This window comes from Oncorhynchus nerka, linkage group LG9b (genome assembly GCF_034236695.1).
Source record: "Oncorhynchus nerka isolate Pitt River linkage group LG9b, Oner_Uvic_2.0, whole genome shotgun sequence".
In the NCBI taxonomy this organism is placed as follows: domain Eukaryota; kingdom Metazoa; phylum Chordata; class Actinopteri; order Salmoniformes; family Salmonidae; genus Oncorhynchus; species Oncorhynchus nerka.
This window is the reverse complement of record NC_088424.1, coordinates 3,858,307-3,878,525: the sequence shown is the minus strand read 5'-3', so window position 1 is coordinate 3,878,525 and position 20,219 is coordinate 3,858,307. Positions and strand designations below refer to the sequence as shown.

Sequence of the window (20,219 nt, the reverse complement as noted above, 5' to 3'; positions counted from 1 at the left end):
GGGCGATGACGTCAAAGTTGACCCAAATTTTCTGTTGACAAGAGAGAGTTTGGGAGAAAGGCTGCCCTGAGAGTTCTGCTTTACATACAGACATAATTTAAACGGTTTTAGAAACATTAGAGTGTTTTCTATTCAATAATAATTATTATATGCATATATTAGCAATTTTGGACAAAAAAAATTCTGTTTACTATGGGCACGCAGTTCCTCCAAAGGGGTCGGTATTCAGCCCTAGTCTTAACTGGTTAATGTGTTATCACTGCGCTTTTAACCATTTTAAAAGCACAATGGGTATACAATGTGAGATATTTTGAATACTTGTACAACAACTTTATATTTTGTCACATCTAATAGCACAACCAAATAACCTGGATTGCAGTTGAGATTACATTAAAGTACATGGTGCAAGTGATCAGTGCCGTTGCAGATTATTCTAGAATTTGTGAAGATTTCCTTTGCATGCTATCTTGAACATGCATGCTTTCTATGACAACATGTGGCCATGATGTGTTATTAATTTTAAGGTTGAATAAATATGGTTACATTAGTTTGTAAAATAGCCTTAGCTATATGCTATTTACTGTATTACAATGGTAATATTGAGTTTGGTTGACAACATAACCAAATATCAACATTTAAAGGAGATGTATCTAGTGCTTGGATAGTTCCATCTGAGCCACTGGTTTAATCCTTTTGGTTGAGATGGACAAGTGGATCCAACACATCATTTGTTAACTTGTTAACTGGCTATTTACTCTATTGCAAACGTGATAATCAATATTGTTTTGTTGTCATTGCAACCAAACATCAACATTTGAAGGATATGTACAGTATCTTCTGCTTGGATAGTTCCATCTGTGCCACTGAGTCTGTCTTTAATCCTAGTTTGTCTACAAAATGAATAGATATGTTGGATTCACATCTCCATTTCAACCAAACATCAAAGTTAAAGAATGGGACTAAATCAAATTTGAAATGCACTTTAAATACAGTTTGATTTAATTTAGTTTTATTCTTTAACTTGGATTTTTGGTTGAGATAAAGAAGTGAATCCAAAATATGCATTATTAACTTGTAAATTCCATTTGAAATCAACCAAAACATGAAACAGTAGAGATTTCTCAACAATCCTTCTCACAATAGCACATCGGTAGTAAGTAGTCAGTGGCAAATATCTAAACAGGGCTTGGTTAGATAGATCAACTCTCCAGTAGGAGGTGCAGCCCAGCCTATAGTTTTTTTCTTCTTAAATGGGATATTATGTTGAAGATCTGACGTTGTTTCAATGGTACAAATTCAACATATTTTATATCAAGTTTGACTATGTTGAAAATGGACTACTATGATGACATAATCCCGTGGTATAAATTTCACAAAACAACAGTTTGTTAGAATCCAATGTATTTTCCACGTAGATTCCACATCACATTAAGTTGAGAAATTACATTGAAACAATGTTGATTCAACCAGTTTGTGCCCAGTGGGATGGTGGTTTCTGGGAGCATGGAGGGAAATGGATTCTTGTGAGTTTGACGAAAACAAGATGGACACCTGCCTCCTGGACTGCCCCACTTCCTGTGCCTTTCGCTTACTTTGATTGGTTTGTTAGTGTCATTTTAAATTGCATGGTTTGTAAATGTTCCTGGGCCATGAGAAAAGCCACGGATGAAAAGGTAAACGTGTAAACCATTACTTATTATGTATTAAATGGTGAAACTAGTGCCTTGTTTCCTGCTTCTGCCTGCTCAACCCAGATCGAAAATAACCTGTCATATTTCCAACTCGTGACATTACCCTTTCAGTAAAGTTTGGGAAGCTCCTTAACAAACAAATGCAGTCAAATATTAGGATATTTTAAAAGTGCTTTGAAGGTTTGAAGCATTTACATTTTTGTGAATTTTTGTTTTTACTAAATGTATAATTTAGCTGTTCGAATTTGGAAACCATGTGCCATTTTATAAATACACCTATAGAAATCTGAATTTTTTACACATATCCAGTGTATCAACAGCATTTTTTACATTCAGTAATTTCTTCACAAAATCAATTCTCCATAATGTTATTTTTTAAAGCTTACATCACAAACATGCCTCATTGTGTTAAAGTAAACAAAATTACCCATTCTAAAATTGTGGTTTTAAAAAAAGTCAAATTTAGTAGATTATTTTATCAAATGCCTTATAACTCAACTGATGACCTGCAGATTATGTGCAACTGCAGATACCTTTTCATACAGTTACAGCCCAGACTGTTTAGATTCTACATAGTAAACATCCCCGGAACTTTGACACAGAAAGTCCCTAGCAATAACATGCCATGCAAGGTAATCCCCTGACACCACCATGTCTCTGTCGTAGAAATAGAATCAACATTATATTTCTATGATCTCTTTAGTCCCCTTCTATGTGACGTATGTTCCTCTTTCAAGTGAAAGTACATAGACTAAACACAAATGTCAAGAAGGCTTGCCAGCACAGTCACTTCTGTATGTTCCTCCCAGCATTCCCATAGGCCTCGTACATCTGTACCCAGTATAATTCACACTCGGAAGCATCTTCTTATGAATCCTGTTTGTAGAAGCTCCCTGGCTGTGAAACATTGCAGTCCATTGTTGGAAGCCTCAGTTCAGTTTCTATCATCGGTATTCATTCACATCTTCGTGTAGTCTGATGCGGAGTCCAATAAGGTCCTGTAGATGTTGGATCTGAGGAACCTGGGGTAGGAATCTTTCTCCATCAGGCTGTACACAATCCTCTGGGCCTCGTCGAAGCAAACTGTGGAGGGCGTCTTCACATTCTGCCCGATGAGATCTCTGGTCTTGTGGTCAATGTTGATCTGGAGAGATTTAGAGGGAATTGATGAGACTTAGTGGATACAAGGAGTAGATGTGCTCATGCAAAGCAAATGTGGCAATAAAAAGTAGATACATACGTGATCAAAGATGTACATGTTTTTGTGAAGTATTATACTATGTTTGTGAGTACAACATGCCTCTTTTGGAGCCTCAGCTTCAATGTATGTCTTGTAGATCTTCTTGGCCCTGGAGGAGAGCCTGAAGGAGGACTTAATCTTCTTGTAGTCTTCACAGATCAGCCAGAATTCAATGTTCTCATCGCTGAACTCTGATTTCAGAAAGGCCTGAAATGTTGCCATGCCATCTAAAAGGGGCATGAGAAGACATACTTAGCTAGGCTTTAAAACCTGCAAACCTACGAAAATGGACATATGATCATCATATCTTCAATGGTTCAACCTCCTTTTGTCTGTTTAAACATTGTTTTGACGAACATGAAATGCTTACATTTTGACGTGAGAAGTCTCTCCAAAGACTGGGACCACAGGATCATTTCCTCGGTACTAAGTCTGTAAAGGAGGAGGACAGTTATTTTCAGATCAAAACACTGGATGTTAATGTGGATGGTGGATGGGTCCTGATAGGAAAAGCTCATGGATATGGAGAGTCTATCCTTAGGCTATTTACCGTTCAGTGTTAGGGGCATGGGAAGATCTGCGTTGTAGTCGGGACCTCAAGTCGCATCCCCTGAAACAAATAAATAGGTAAATACACAATCATACACACAAACATGCACATGCACAGAAAACCTCAAAGTTCTCTTGCTCCTACGTGCAAAGGCAGCCAGCAACATAATTGAGTGTTTTTAAAGAACAATTGTTTTTAAGAATCTGCAATTGTGCCGAATGACCAACAAACCAATAAATCAATGTGGAATGCAAGCAATACTTTATCAGCGAATACTCACTTTGTCTGCTTTATTCTGTTGTCCTCCATGTCAATGTTGAGTGGATGCAGTTCCCTTGATGGTGATGTGACTAAGATAAGCATGTTTGGGGGAACACGATCATTGGGTTCTTTGTATGTATTACTCAGTGTTGGAGTTCTCTGCTAGCTTGTCAAATTGTGTCTGTTTTGACGGTCCTCCAAACACCCTCCTTTATACAAGCGACGGCTACTGTGATGTTAGTGTGTGTAGCGTCACCCGTTTCGTTGGCCTCTAACCACAGAAATAGAGGAAGTAGGGGATGACGCTAGCTTGTTCACACCAGTGCAATGCAACTGACTGTCTGCGTTCAGAAACCTGCACAGGTCATTACCTACCTATATTAAGGCCAGGGTATGCAAATGTAACGTGGAAAATTAAACAACCGATAAGCAAATTCTTACCTTCACTCTGTGGGCTCAAGTAAAGAACAAGGTCCTTTGTTTAATGTTTGAAACGCATTTGTCAGGTGGAAGTGATACTTTCATTACGTCTTTTGCTTTCATGTCCCATGATAGTGGAACTGTTGCGTTTTTTTTTTACCAATATAAACGTTTGCCTTTTCACAAGTATAACCCTAATAATTTTATCTGGAGTTTTTGGCAGGCGAGAACAATTGAAATAGGTCAAACCATGCAAGCAGAAGAATTTGCCGGATTCGTCAGTGAAAATCCCGCTGTCCACCTTTAAGTCTCACTTCTCCTTCTGGTACACTTCACCTTACTGTATGACATCAGTAGTGGCCTCTGACATGTATTTTTCCGTCACAGAGAACCAATCATATATAGTATGTTAGATAGATGGACAGATCGGGGCCAGATCACAATAGATACAAAGAAGATTTTGTCTTGACTAGATGACTAAACATATTGTTACTTTATTTCCATCAAAATGGCAGATCTTTATCAGATGACAACTAAGCAGACAAAACTAGCAGTCACAGTGTTGCTCACAGTTAGTCACCATGAGAAACCAGTCAGGATAGACGTAAAACAGTCACATGGGTATGAGATCTCATGCACAGGATGACCTGCAGCATATAACATCCTACTTCCAATACAGTCCTTGGGAATACATTGTTTCCTGCTATACATTATGATATACATGATTTCAAATGAATAGATCGTATTAACAATGTATATCCATATTTAAATCAACATTGTAATTGAATATTGATCAAAGCAATGCATTTTTCAACTGCATGCGTGGGTGGGCATGCGTGTGCGCTTGTGTCACTTTGTGAAACAAACCACATCTACTTCCACTTCCTCTTTCCTTAGCAGCCAACTGAAATGTGTTATATAATGACATGACTAAAAACAAAACAAATACATGAAATATCCCAGAAATGAAATATATGGTAGTCGGTGCATTCGACATGAGGTTGGTAGACAGTGAATTTCACTGATAGGATTGGCATGTTAACACATTGACTATATATATTTTGGAAATCTTTTGGAAAAAATAACACTAACACATTTTCATAGTGTTGTACACCGAACATGCCTCCTAACTGCAGACCATGCAGAGCCTGCAGGGTCGTTGCTGTAATGAGTACGATGGGAGACAGAGTGCTGGTTTCAAGCGCAGGGCGCAACAGGTGTTTACTAGTAAAGGACCACAGGAGAAGGCCGGTAGCTGGGTCCTGGGGCAGGCAGAAGGTCATCCAACAAGGTAACAGTACAGTCAGGGAAAAGGCTAATAACATAGTCTGGGAGATCAGGCAAGAGATTGATGACTGATGAATAATAATAAAAGAGCATTATTAGTGAGGATGGCCAAAAACTACGATACACGGGAGGACTCATACGGACCTAAACAGCGCTCCGACTAGACTGTGTATCAAAACAAACAATACCTCACAATGATGGGGTGCAAAGAACTGAAGTAAATAGTGTGTGTAAATGACATACAGGTGTGTGAACAGGTGATCAGACTTCAGGTGATTGGGATCTGGAGAGTGAGCTGCGTTCAGGGAATCGATGTGTTTGAGAGTGTGAGCTGGAAAGTGGGATGGAAAGTGAGCTGTGTTCAGGGGATCTACTGCATGTGTTTGAGAGTGTGAGCTGGAAAGTGAGCTGTGTTCAGGGGATCTACTGCATGTGTTTGAGAGTGTGAGCTGGAAAGTGAGCTGTGTTCAGGGGATCTACTGTATGTGTTTGAGAGTGTGAGCTGGAAAGTGAGCTGTGTTCAGGGGATCTACTGCATGTGTTTGAGAGTGTGAGCTGGAAAGTGAGTTGTGTTCAGGGGATCTACTGCATGTGTTTGAGAGTGTGAGTTGGAAGCAGACGTTACAGTTACACCACAAAAAAGCACAAGAAAGAGGATTTCGACACCCACCATCTCAGATTGTTCTGGAATTGTTTCTGCTGTTAGGATTAGCATTCCTGTAACATTACTTTGTTGAAACCTAATGTAAGCTGATTGATTGCATCCAAGTTGGCCATTTTCATTTATAGGGTTCATATAATATTGAATAAATATAGTACCAAAATCATATTTGAATCAAACTTTTTTTTATAACAATGAGTTAGACATTAGGAATCCAAACGAATGGACAAAAGACAACCACGGACCCACACCCAATACCAATCCCACCCCAACAAGTATACACTGAGTATACAAAACATTAAGAACACTGGCTCTCTGGCTGCTGACTCATCTTCACATAGTTGATTGAAGTGCTGATCCCGCTACTGACGCTGGGCCTCAAGTGTCTCCAGGTATGAGGCCTCGGTCTCCCTCATGAAGTTCAGGTATTCGCTGGTTGTGCTCGCAGTGTTTCCTCTTCCCTGGGAAAATATATAGGCAAAAGTAATGAAATGTACAGTACAGGAATTATAAGGTACTTCATAGCAAACCTGAGGGCAACCAGTGTGAGCGCAGTCTTGTTCTCCAACCATGTATTATCTCATAAAATGTATTACATCTTATCCAGCAAAGGCCAGTATGCGACCAATCAGATTTACCAAGCAGATACACCAAAGATGCAAATAATAATTGTCTTGGGTCTCCTTGAATAATGTTCAGGATCATAACCCTGCCATGACAAAAGCACTCTGTAGATGAGCTTGCTCTGTTTGAGACAGCTAAATTGTGTGATAAGGGCTTAACAAGTGAACATGACAATCAATTGATATTGAACTGTTTCCAAACCGAGAATGGAACCTGGGTGTCTGTGGGTGCTGGGCTCTGAGGTTGTGGCTTCACCATTATAACATGCAGCTTTCTCTGGGTCTGTAGGTTCAGGAATGTCCTCTGAAAAGAAATGCTTGCTCATTTATTTAGAATTCAATACAGAAATATCTAATATACATAAGTATTCACACCCCTGAATCAATACTTTGTAGAAGCACCTTTGGCAGCAATTACAGCTGTGAGTCTGTAAAAGTCTGTAAAAGCTTTACACACCTGGATTTTGCAACATTTTGCCCAATATTCTTTCCAAAATTCTTCAAGCTCTGTCAAATTGGTTGTAGATCGTTGTTAGACAACCATTTTCAGGCCTTGCCATAGATTTTCAAGTAGATTAAAGTAAAAACTGTAACTCGGACACTCATTCACGGTCTTCTTTGTAAGAAACTCCAGTGTAGATTTGGCCTTGTATTTTAGGTTATTGTCCTGCTGAAAGGTGAATTCATCTCCCAATGTCTGGTGGAAAGGTTTTCCTCTAGGATTTCTCCTGTGTTTAGCTCCATTACGTTTATTTTTTATCTAGAAAACTCCCCAGTCCTTAACGATTACAGGCATACCCATAACATGATGCAGCTACCACTATTCTTGAAAATATGGAGTGGTACTCAGTAATGTGTTTTATTGTATTTTCCCCAAATATAACACTTTGTATTCAGGACAAAAAGTTAATTGCTTTGCCACATTTTTTGCAGTATTACTTTATTGCCTTGTTGCAAACAAGATGCATGTTTTGAAATATTTTTATTCTGTACAAGCTTCCTTTTCACTCTGTAATTTAGGTTAGTATTGTGGAGTAACTACAATGTTGTTGATCCATTCTCTGTTTTCTCCTATCACAGCCATTAAAATATGTCTCATGGTGAAATCCCTGAGTGGTTTGCTTCTTCTCTGGCAAATGAGTTAGGAAGGACATCTGCATCTTTGTAGTGACTGGGTGTATTGATACACCATCCAAATTGTAATTAATAACTTCAAACCATGCTCAAAGGGATATGCAATGTCTGCTTTTTTTTTTTTTTACCCATCTACCCTTCTACCCTGCCCTTCTTTGCGAGGCATTCAAAAACATTCCTGGTCTTTGTGGTTGAATCTTTGTTTGAAATGCACTGCTCTACTGAGGGACCTTACAGTATGTGTGGGGTACAGAGCTGAGGTAGTTATTCAAAAAATGATGTTAAACACTATTATTGCACACAGTCCATGCAACTTATTATGTGACTTGTTATGCACATTTTTACTCCTGAACTTATTTAGGCTTGCCATAAAACAAAGGGGTTGAATATTTATTGACTCAAGACATTTCAGCTTACTTTTAAAATTTTATTTACATAATTCCACTTTGACATTATGGGATAATGTCATTATGGGATATTTTCCCACAAAATGTGGAAAAAGTCTAGGGGTGTGAATACTTTCTGAAAGTACTGTCAGTATGTTTGTTTGTATCATGTAAGGTCGGCTGCTCCGGCTAACGTCAAACATGTAGCTATGTTCCCGGTATTGGCCTTCCATGGATGTTTATATGACAAGTTATCGACCTTGGTTACGTCTCTCGCAGTGCTCACTCTGACATGCTACAGCTAGCTATGCTGAAGACATTGGTAGCTAGCTAGATAGTAATTTAGTGACCATTCCTTTGGATTTTTCACAAGTTACTCATTGTTAGAAAAACGTTTGTTGGAAATGGGATGTTAGCTACGGTATTTATTGAATATTATATGAATCTCATGAATTAAAATGGGCAATTTGTGGCGGAATGAATTATCTTCATTTCTCAGAGATCAAATTATGTTTCAACAAAATAATGTTGCAGAAATGCTAATCTTTCCTGTTTCTAACCAGAGAAACGATTTCAGAACCATCTAAGATGGTGGGTGTCATGGCTTGCTGAAATGACATGGAACGACTCACCATTTAGATGGTATTATTCGGAATTGTTTACATGATTAGAACCAATTATACATAACTAGAAAAATACAATTCCTGAGTAATATTTGTGTGCTTGCTCAAGCTGTCCAAAAGTATTTTGATGGTCGTGGGAGAAGTTTAAATTGTTTGAGCACAGTGTAGAATTCAAGCCGAACAGAAGATAAAGCAGTCGTAAGAAGACATTGGAGACTTTCTATGATACCAGATGTACTATATTTTGGGCAACATGCCCTCTCTGTCTACCTAGGCTTACTTTGCATGCCTTCACCATGGTTACAGAAGGTATGCAAAGTTTCATCCATCAGGCCAAGGTTCAGTAATGCACCTTTTGGCCCGACGCACAATGAACAAGCATTGTCAGTGCATCTAAACACCGTGGTTTAAAGCTTCCACTGGATGAGTGCGGATCTTACGAAATGGGTATTCTCAGTGTATACAATATTGTTCATTACTGTGCTTCTCTTTGCACAGTCCTTCAAAGATGTTGAGCACACCACAAGCTCTCCACGTTCTCCAAAAGTATTTTTGCTGCTCCTGCTTCTCTGTACTGTTCCATTTCTTCAAACATACATTTGAGGTTAAGGCTTAAGTTTAGGCACTATATCCGAACAGTTAAGGTAAGGGTTAAGGTTTGGGATAAACATTACATTTAGGTGCTCATTCCAAATTGTTATGGTAAGGGTCCGTGGCGGTTCTAGCTTGTATGGCTCCCTGGGCGAACCCCCCCCCCCCCCCCCCCTTTCATCTTCTGAGTGGGAGACCTTCCCAGGCAGGAACCTGCCTAGCTCACAAACTAGAATCAGGGCACCCACTCTGACAAGGTTAATTGACCCACATTCCCACACGGTGACATGATATCATTGACCTGACGTGCAAATTAACGAAAGAAAACCGATCCCTCAAATGTGACCATTCCAAATGTCGCCTGTACCTAAATTTGCCACTGGTAAGGGTTAAGGTTTGAGATATGGTTAAAACCAAAAATAAATGTCCATGGCTGAGTGTTACAGTCATCGTTGCATGAAGAAGCCAAACACACAGAAATAAAAAACATAGAACACAAAACATAGAATGCCCTACCCAACTCACGCCCTGACCAAACCAAAATAGAGACACCCCCCCACTTACTGGCCCTCACCGCCAACCCCCAGACTGGGGACCCTCGTAGCGGGCCCCGGACGGGAGGGAGACTCTGGCAGCTCCGGACGGGAGGGAGACTCTGGCAGCTCCGGACGGGAGGGAGACTCTGGCAGCTCCGGACGGGAGGGAGACTCTGGCAGCTCCGGACGGGAGGGAGACTCTGGCAGCTCCGGACGGGAGGGAGACTCTGGCAGCTCCGGACTGGAGGGAGACTCTGGCAGCTCCGGACTGGAGGGAGACTCTGGCAGCTCCGGACTGGAGGGAGACTCTGGCAGCTCCGGACTGGAGGGAGACTCTGGCAGCTCCGGACGGGAGGGAGACTCTGGCAGCTCCGGACGGGAGGGAGACTCTGGCAGCTCCGGACAGGACACAGGCACAGGACTCACCAGGCTGGTGAGACCTACTGGAGGCCTGGTCCGTGGAGGAGGCACAGGATAGACCGGGCTGTGGGGGAGCACTGGAGATCTGCTGCGTAGTCTTGACACCACTCTTCCAGGCTGAATGCCCACTCTAGCCCGGCACGTGCGGGGAGCTGGAACAGGGCACACTGGGATCTCCTGGCAAACTGGGGAAACCGTGCCTAGAGCTGGCGCGGGATATCCTGGCCCGAGGAGATGCACTGGAGGTCTGGAGAGCAGGGCTGGCACCATCCTTCCTGGCTGGATCCTCACCCTAGCCCGGCAGATGCGGGGACCTCGCTATACACCAAGTCACTTGGCTCTGTCATAACCTCACATGGTCTCTCCTATCATTGCTATGCAGACGACACACAATTAATCTTCTCCTTTCCCCCTTCTGATGACCAGGTGGCGAATCGCATCTCTGCATGTCTGGCAGACATATCCGTGTGGATGACGGATCACCACCTCAAGCTGAACCTCGGCAAGACGGAGCTGCTCTTCCTCCCGGGGAAGGACTGCCCGTTCCATGATCTCGCCATCACGGTTGACAACTCCATTGTGTCCTCCTCCCAGAGCGCTAAGAACCTTGGCGTGATCCTGGACAACACCCTGTCGTTCTCAACTAACATCAAGGCGGTGGCCCGTTCCTGTAGGTTCATGCTCTACAACATCCGCAGAGTACGACCCTGCCTCACACAGGAAGCGGCGCAGGTCCTAATCCAGGCACTTGTCATCTCCCGTCTGGATTACTGCAACTCGCTGTTGGCTGGGCTCCCTGCCTGTGCCATTAAACCCCTACAACTCATCCAGAACGCCGCAGCCCGTCTGGTGTTCAACCTTCCCAAGTTCTCTCACGTCACCCCGCTCCTCCGCTCCCTCCACTGGCTTCCAGTTGAAGCTCGCATCCGCTACAAGACCATGGTGCTTGCCTACGGAGCTGTGAGGGGAACGGCACCTCAGTACCTCCAGGCTCTGATCAGGCCCTACACCCAAACAAGGGCACTGCGTTCATCCACCTCTGGCCTGCTCGCCTCCCTACCACTGAGGAAGTACAGTTCCCGCTCAGCCCAGTCAAAACTGTTCGCTGCTCTGGCCCCCCAATGGTGGAACAAACTCCCTCACGACGCCAGGACAGCGGAGTCAATCACCACCTTCCGGAGACACCTGAAACCCCACCTCTTTAAGGAATACCTAGGATAGGATAAAGTAATCCCTCTCACCCCCCCTCCCCCTGAAAAGATTTAGATGCACTACTGTTCCACTGGAGGTCATAAGGTGAATGCACCAATTTGTAAGTCGCTCTGGATAAGAGCGTCTGCTAAATGACTTAAATGTAAATGTTAAATGTAGCGCACCGGGCTAAGAGCGCATACTGGAGATCTGTAGCGCCAAGCTGGCACAAGACGTGCGTGGGTCTGGCACAGTCTTCACCAGACGGGTAGCACGCACCCCATGACGAGTATGGAGAGCTGACTCAGGTGACATCAAATCGAGGACACGCTCCGTCGGGCAGATGTCGTGCCTTATGCACCAACACAGCAACTCTCTCATTAATCTCTCCTCCAATCTCCCCATCAACTCCTTCACTGTCTCTGCTTTGTTTCCTTTGCTCACCTCCAATTTCACCCCGACTGGCTCTGGTTCCATCCTCGGGCTTCGCCGACCGTCCCGTATTGGGGCTGCCTATCCTGGCCACGCTGCTTGGTCCTTTGGTGGTGGGTAGTTCTGTTACGGTCATCGTTGCATGAAGAAGTGGACCAAAGCGCAGCGTGGTAAGTGTTCATGATTTATTCATAGAACTGAACACTGAATAACAAAAATAACAAAGAGAACGAACGAAACCAAAACAGTTCTGTCTGGTGCAGACACAAAAACAGAAAACAACTACCCACAAAACACAGGTGGGAAAAGGCTACCTAAGTATGGTTCTCAATCAGAGACAACGATAGACAGCTGCCTCTGATTGAGAACCACACCCGGCCAAACACACAGAAATAGAAAACATAGAACACAAAACATAGAATGCCCTACCCAACTCACGCCCTGACCAAACCAAAATAGAGACATAAAAAGGATCTCTAAGGTCAGGGCGTGACACTGGGATTGAACACAAAAACTTCTGATCAAGAGTCATCGGATTACACCAATCAACAACAAAACCCAAACCTACTTGATGGTAATAGTGCAGGTTGTCTGACACTATGTGGTTGTATAGGCTAAGTCATGACTGTCAACATGAAACCTGTGCAGCTTCTGTTTTATCTATTTCATAATTGCCCAACTGGGGGCCCTCGGGTGGTTTTATTTGGCCCCCCAGGTTTTCTGACCAAGAACAAATATATTTAGTTGAGTGTGTAACACCAGGAAATCAGCACTAAGTGATTTTAATTTAAGAAATCTGTTACCAAGTATTCCCAAACATAATAAAGAGACATGTGATTGTATACAAATGTAAGCAAGGTTTGAAATTATGTTTTAATCAAACATTATATCTGTTTGGGCTTCTTGCGGTCAATTTGCAGTCTACAAATTATTTGTAATTTGTTCCGGCCCCCCAACCGCCCCTAATATATACATACAATTTACTGTAGGACATTTGAATAATTTAGCAGGCACTTATTCAGAGTGAGTTACAGGAGAATGTAGGGTTAAGTGCTTTGCTCAAGGGCACATCGACAGATTTTTCACCTAGTCAGCTCAGGGATTCGAATCATTGTGACTTTTCAGCTACTGGCCTAACGCTCTCAACTGCTAGGCTGGCCTAACCACTAGGCTACCTGCCACCCAAGTTCTGGTGCAGGGCCAGTTTAATTTGTTTACAAAACAAGAACATAAGTCAATGTGTGAGCTTTGCTGCCACCTGGAGTTGGGGAGCTGTACACACTTCAGGGACCACACCCTCTGTTCCAACACCCTTCTAACCCTTCTCCTTAAAGTGTTCAGAATTGTTTTTTGAAATACTGGATTGATGCCAGCATGGGCTAGAGGGAGTTTCCATCATATTTCTGATTCCATTCATATTTATCCATGGATGGGGAGTGAACGTGTGCACTCTTCGGGGAAACGGGAAGTTAATCGGATCGCAATCATGGTCAATCAAAATAATCGGGATGTTTTGCATCGAATTCAAAATGATAGCACAGAGACACCCTGACTGCACTACGCACAATTTACATGAGAGCAAAATTGCTGCTGATTAAATGTTTTCTTCAAAAGAGATATCTGATTTTAAATACATAGAGTTGAAGTCGGAAGTTTACATACACTTAGGTTGGAGTCATTAAAACCCATTTTTCAACCACTCCACAAATTTCTTGTAAACAAACTATAGTCTTGGCAAATCGGTTAGGACATCTACTTTGTGCATGACACAAGTAATTTTTCCAACAATTGTTTACAAACAGATTATTTCACTGTATCACAATTCCAGTGGGTCAGAAGTTTACTTACACTAAATTGACTGTGCCTTTAAACAGCTTGTAAAATCTCAGAAAACGATGTCATGGCTTTAGAAGCTTCTGATAGGCTAATTAACATAATTTGAGTCAATTGGAGATGTGCCTTTGGATGTATTTCAAGGCCTACCTTCAAACTCAGTGCCTCTTGGCTTGACATGGGAAAATCAAAAGAAATCAGACCTCAGAAAAATAATTGTAGACCTCCACAAGTCTGGTTCATCCTTGGGAGCAATTTCCAAACGCCTGAAGGTACCACGTTCATCTGTACAAACAATAGTACGCACGTATAAACAACATGGGACCATGCAGCCTTCATACCCCTCAGGAAGGTGACGCATTCTGTCTCCTAGAGATTAACGTACTTTGGTGCGAAAAGTGTTTATCAATCGCAGAACAACAGCAAAGGATCTTGTGAAGATCCTGGAGGAAACAGGTACAAAAGTAGCTCTATTCACAGTAAAACGAGTCCGGCTTGCAAGCCGAAGAACACCATTCCAACCGTGAAGCATGGGGGTGGCAGCATCATGTTGTGGGGGTGTTTGCTGCAGGTGGGACTGGCGCACTTCCTATTGTGGGAAGCTTGTGGAAGGTTGCCGGAAATGTTTGACCCATGTTAAAAAATTTAAAGGCAATGCTACCAAATACTAATTGAGTGTATGTAAACTTCTGACCCACTGGGAATGGAATGAAATTATAGCTGAAATAAATCACTCTCTCTACTATTATTCTGACATTTCACATTCTTAAAATAAAGCGGTGATCCTAACTGACCTAGGACAGGGAATGTTTACTAGGATTGAATGTCAGGAATTGTGAAAAACTGAGTTGAAATCTATTTGGCTAAGGTCTATGCAATCTTCCGACTTCAACTGCACATATGAACAGACCAAATAAACAAATGACAATAGAGATTTCAGATCATTCTCATTCATCACCCGACTCAAAGTATTCCACCACATGTTATCCACCATTCACAAAAAATGCCCTCTCTTTGTCTCCCTGAATATCTGGGAACTTAAAAGGTTAGAATGCATACAACTTTGAATTGCAGTAGCCAGTGCACCTGTAAAAAGCAGGCACATAATGGTTGCATCTGGCTTTCCCAAAAATATCCACGCAAAAGAAGGACAGGAGCTTGGCAACTCATTTGTAATAGTTTTTTATTTCAAATTTGATGCTTTGATTCATTGAGATCATTTTAATTTCAATTTGAGACGGTATCTGATTACATACAGAAGTGATAATACTATTGATACAAATTAAGAACTTATTCATCATCTAATTTATAGTCAAAGGGGCAACATTTTGGCATTTTAGTCTCTACAAATAACTTAGTTAAATACAACAACATTGCACACATTATACTATATACATTCATTGAGAATGGAATCAACCCATTAAATGTAGTCACCGGTTAAAGAAAAGATATATCTGATATTGTTTGGACATGGATTGCAATAACATGGTAAGCATAGCGTAGATGAAAGAGTTGAAAGAATGTGTTTCTCAACTTCTGTGTTGTTCTTGACCAGTTCCTGGTTAAATGGTGAGCTGGCAGCCATTTAGTCAGTTCTCAGGTGCTAGTTTTAAGGAACGATACAATCCATTTCCACGTGCATTGCTACATTTAAAAACAGTCTAGCCAGGAGATTCTGGACATTGCTAAACTAAACCCTAGGTAACAACACCCTAGGTAAGTCGAAAATAAGGTAAAAAATAAATAAAACCATCCCTTTAATCAAAGTGGTCCTCCATGGATGGAGGGACTATAGCTTGTGTGTGGTACATAAAACGTTGAGAAACACTTAGAGCGTTTGTCATTTAAGAGAGTCACCTTGCATCTGCTCTCCTAAGCAAATCCTGGTAGATGTCTGACTTGAGGAATCGTGGGTAACAATCCCTGGCCATCAGACTGTAGATCAGCTTCTGTGCCGCGTCAAAGGAAGTCAGGCTCGGCTGGGAGATGTTCTTGGTGATATTTTCTCTGGTCCCACAATCAATGTTGATCTTCAACCAAGATATAAGCCCAGTAAATAAATGTTTTTTTTTTCCCAGACACATTTCTACATCTTATGTCCACTGAATGTATAAAGGCAGACAAAAGTATAAACAGGTCTAGATCCAACCAGGTCCTTATTAATTCATTTGTTTGTTCTGAGTTGTTATGAAATCCAGCAGATTGTCATCGGGGGTTGTATGTGTCGAGTGTATCAGAGTACGGATGCTGATCTAGGATCAGGCATCTCTTGTCCATTTAATCGTATTCATTATGATCTTAAAGGCTAAACTGATCAGCCTAGATCAGCACTCCTACTCTGAGATGCTTGATACATACGGCCTCAGGTAGCTACTTACCTGTCTGGGTGCTTCACATTCCACAAACTCAGAGTAGATCCTGTTTGCAGAGGAGATCATCTCTGGAAGAGACTTGATCTTCTTGTAGTCCTCACAGGCCAGCCAAAACAGGATATTCTCCTCACTATACTCTGACTTCAGGAATTGTCGGAAAGCTGCCTGCCCAGCTGGACATATGGAAAAATAGGAAAAGAAGGGAAATGAGATGTCTCTATGTTTGTTATTGTAAGAAAGCATATGAGCGTGAGTTCTGTCGCAAGACAAAGGCAGTAATCCTAACTTGATACATTTTAGTTACTTGTAACAGACAATCGTAATTTGCCGGTGATTTTCTAAATCACATCCTGAGGATGGCATAATCAGCTTGGCACTGTCGGTGATGCCTTCTAGACAGGCAGTATAGTAAAAGGATAAAAACGTTGTCCTTACGTTTACTACACAGGAGTTTGTCCACAGACTCTCCCCAAGTCTCAGCCTCTTCAAGTGGGTCCTTGAGAAAGCAACAAAATCTACCCTTGAAAAGAGCGTTGAGATCCATCACTAGCCCAGTAATCAATGATTTTCAAAACACAATATCAAATCTGCCTCACACCTGGAAAGAAAATAGATGAATACGGTCCATCAATGGTTTTGCATTTCAAAAATATGTTTTATAGTCCAGTGAAAAGATCTTTAAAAAATTCAAATAACCTGTTATCCAATACATTATATTAACTTAGATACAAAATGCACATAGTAGACTCCTCATTCTTGTAATAAGTCGTAACTTGAAACATAGCGGCATTCATCTACAGAATCAGTGATAAAGAAACTCACTTTATTGCCATGGCAGCGTTGTCTGTCTGGGAGAGAGAAAATCGTTCCTGCCAATGTGAGGCTAAGATTTTGATTGTTCCGAGGTGAGGGAGTTAAGTTGCAGGGAATGATCTAGACCAGACTCCCTCCGTGAATGGAACACATGAAAATCAGTATGCAAAGTGATGTTTGCGAGAGAGGGTATCCTTCCTTCCGAGGCCTCTCTGACCCCTGAGAGAGTATACACCTGGGTTTCAAGGAGTGGCCCTCATGTCTTCTATGATATCCTGTCCACCTCAGTTTCAATCATAGATATGAAGATGAAAGACAGAGTATATAGTCCTAATATAAAAGAGTGTCTGGTACATTTACCATGGTAAAGGGCGTTACCATCGATGAATGGCACTTTTGAAGAATTCGAAACAACTAGTACTACTTGGTAACAAATGGTGCCCAGTAGAGCTTGTTTCAAGTTATTATTAGAATGTTATAGAGATGTAGCTTTTTACATGTTATTTTACATGTTATTACTCTGAATTACCATTTCACCAGATCAGTGGATAAATACTCTACAGTAAAACCAAAATCTCTTTCAGATAGTCGTTCATAGTCCGTAACAGAAACATAAGATAAACACGCATGGCCATGGGCTATAGTATCACAACAAAATAGTCACCTAAAATACACAATACACATATCGAAGTACACATTTTTATACTTTTCAAGTACAGGTATGTGTATTTATGTTTTTCGAACAGCCTAAAAAGCTACACATGGAATATATCATCAGCTGTTGTATTGTAACAAAATAGCCAACTACAGCATCAAAACATATTGAAGGATTTGTGAAGGATTTTGGAATACAGGTATCTGTATTTATGCTTTTGAACAGCCGAAGAAGCTACAGATGGAAAATGAAATGAGGTCAAATGAGTGAGGTGAAATGCAAAATAGAAAATGAAAGGTAAACAGATGATGAAGTGCTGATGAAGCACCTAGATGGGAGGCTGACCATAAACAAATAGAGCATGAAGGGAATCCCGCATCCTGGTACTACGCTGGATTTGCATCTCTGTTGTGGAACGTCTTCCACATTTAATTATAATGACCCAGCAACAATAATATTCTATGCTATGCTCTGTGCATATCTTCAGTCATTATTTCTTATGTCTGTCAAATCTAACCCTGCACTAAAGCACATCATATGTTTAGACCGTGTAAACTCTATTTTGACTTGTGTGAAAGTTTGATATCCGAGTGTTAGGAATACTGGCCTTTGTGAATAAAGTACTAAAAGTACAATATGGTCCATGTTTGCTTGAAAAGGGCTACATATATAAAATATTGTACTGGTTATATTTCCCTTCTCTGATCCTTTTATGGTGTTGAATATCTACCACCTTGATGGGAGGGTCAAAGGTTAACCACAGATGCAGTCAGTGCAAGGTATACCCTTTCTGCATATTGGAAACCCATCCTCATTGGTCAGCCAAGTGATGCATTGTGGGATAGGGGTAATGGAATATTCCCAATGTATCCAGTAACTGCAAATGTGTAGTCATTAATGTACTAATGAAGATTAATGATGGCGGGTCATGGTATATGAGGACAGTCTTCATGGTGTACGAGGACAGTCCTCCCTGTGGTGCTCACATATCCTGATCCCCATCATCCTCCAGCCCAGGATATTATGTGCTTCCCAAACAAAACCAAGAATGGAAATCTCACCAAGTGATGGAAAACACCACGGCGATCCCGATTTGCATCCGCGTGGACGAAATTTGATTTTCAAAAGAGGTGCTTGTCTCGCATGTGCACAGTGCTGAGAAGTGTTGCAATTGGTGCACTGCAGACTCTAAAACACCGTCTATTGCTGGTGTGGTTGCTATACATCCCAAAACTACAAAGTTGGTGGATTCTTATTCAAGTTAACCCAGAGGAGTTTATTATCAAAGCATTCCTACCCACACACAAAACATAAATAAAACAGTTTTCCCCCTATTTGTTGTTTCCCTTATTCCCTTAGCTGCCATGTAGACATTGCATTGTGGCATGTTTATTAAAATGTACAGGTTTCATACACACATTAATTCATTCCTCTTCCAACACCATGTCATCTAGCTGTCATGGCTAGGGCCAGGAGTTTTCCATAGTAACATAGTAACAAGGCCCAATCATTTTTTCTGGCTACTTGATTTGACCAGGAAGTACTCTTGGCCCACACTGGGTTAGGGTGCTTCCTCTGGTAACCCACAGTGAGGCGCTGTATCCTCGATCAGCACCTTCAGCAGCCTACAAAAAACAAGTATATTTTCCCCATGTGCTGCAACAATGCCTGCCCACCTGTGTGAAATAAATATAAATATTTTATTTAAAAAAAGGCAAGGCAAGGATTTGAATCCCACAGTGTACATAGTCCTCCACTACTAACACTTTTTGTCTCCACTGTAAGTAAGTTCATTTCTAGGGCATCGGTTTGAATCAGTGAGGGGTAAGGAAACATCAGCCAACGTTAGAATTCCTGAATTAAATGAATGTAAATTGAAGCTAAATGCTTTATCGCGTTTATTTTTGTTGCCTGCCAGGCATATGTATTTATGAGGGTTGTTTCGTCGCGAAGTCTTAAGGCAAGTCAAGTGTGGCGCCTAGTGATTTCTCTATCCGAAAGATTTGGCATTGCTGTGAACTGTCTTGGAATTTCAACTACTACTAATACGTGATTTTTTTATGTCCAGGCAATGTGTAGTAAAAAAAAAAATATATATATATATATATATCCCACCATACTCCCATGGTGAAGATGCCATGAAGCCAATACTGTCCGTCATTTAACTCTTAGTGGGTAGGAAACAATCTAATCACTTTGCTGTAATGAATTCGACACCGCCAAGATAGATTCAGTGGGATCGTTGGCAGCTTGGAATGATTACATATTTTTCTTTGTAAGGAATACCGTGTGCATACCAATGACGTGAATATTTCTAATCGTAGAGTGGTTACTCACTTGCTCAGTGAGGTCTATACATTTTTTTTTGTGATTCGGCAGCGGGTTCCTTCCAAATACTTCTATCGCACCTTCTGATTGTGTAATGCACTAACGTCATAGTCGCTATTTGTCATGTTTTTTTGTTTGTCTCTTTTGACATAATTGAAACGTTAGAAAAAGC

At 41.4% G+C, this 20,219-nt stretch overlaps 2 protein-coding genes and 1 long non-coding RNA gene across 4 annotated transcripts; all 3 read right to left on the bottom strand.

Moving 5' to 3' along the window:
* Positions 1-1,384: 1,384 nt before the first annotated feature.
* Positions 1,385-4,021, bottom strand: LOC115114128 (regulator of G-protein signaling 21-like). 2 transcript variants are annotated; one of them, XM_029642130.2, is made up of 5 exons: positions 3,762-4,021; positions 3,482-3,541; positions 3,302-3,363; positions 2,932-3,158; positions 1,385-2,835 (listed from the first exon to the last, which is right to left on the bottom strand). In XM_029642130.2, the coding sequence occupies exons 1-5, from the start codon at positions 3,842-3,844 to the stop codon at positions 2,650-2,652; spliced, it is 618 nt and encodes a 205-aa protein (XP_029497990.1). In that variant the 5' UTR covers positions 3,845-4,021; the 3' UTR covers positions 1,385-2,649. The 2 variants fall into 2 exon arrangements, with proteins under 2 accessions (XP_029497990.1, XP_029497991.1); XM_029642131.2 differs by having other exon boundaries at positions 2,992-3,158; positions 3,762-4,000.
* A 2,252-nt stretch (positions 4,022-6,273) lies between these two features.
* On the bottom strand, positions 6,274-12,389 carry LOC135565776 (uncharacterized). The gene is made up of 2 exons (XR_010461853.1): positions 12,059-12,389; positions 6,274-6,571 (listed from the first exon to the last, which is right to left on the bottom strand). It is a non-coding gene; the product is annotated as an uncharacterized LOC135565776 (long non-coding RNA).
* Positions 12,390-15,079: 2,690 nt separating this feature from the next.
* LOC115114870 (regulator of G-protein signaling 21-like) lies at positions 15,080-17,050 on the bottom strand. The gene is made up of 3 exons (XM_029643360.1): positions 16,687-17,050; positions 16,258-16,424; positions 15,080-15,909 (listed from the first exon to the last, which is right to left on the bottom strand). The coding sequence occupies exons 1-3, from the start codon at positions 16,793-16,795 to the stop codon at positions 15,733-15,735; spliced, it is 453 nt and encodes a 150-aa protein (XP_029499220.1). The 5' UTR covers positions 16,796-17,050; the 3' UTR covers positions 15,080-15,732.
* Positions 17,051-20,219: the final 3,169 nt, after the last annotated feature.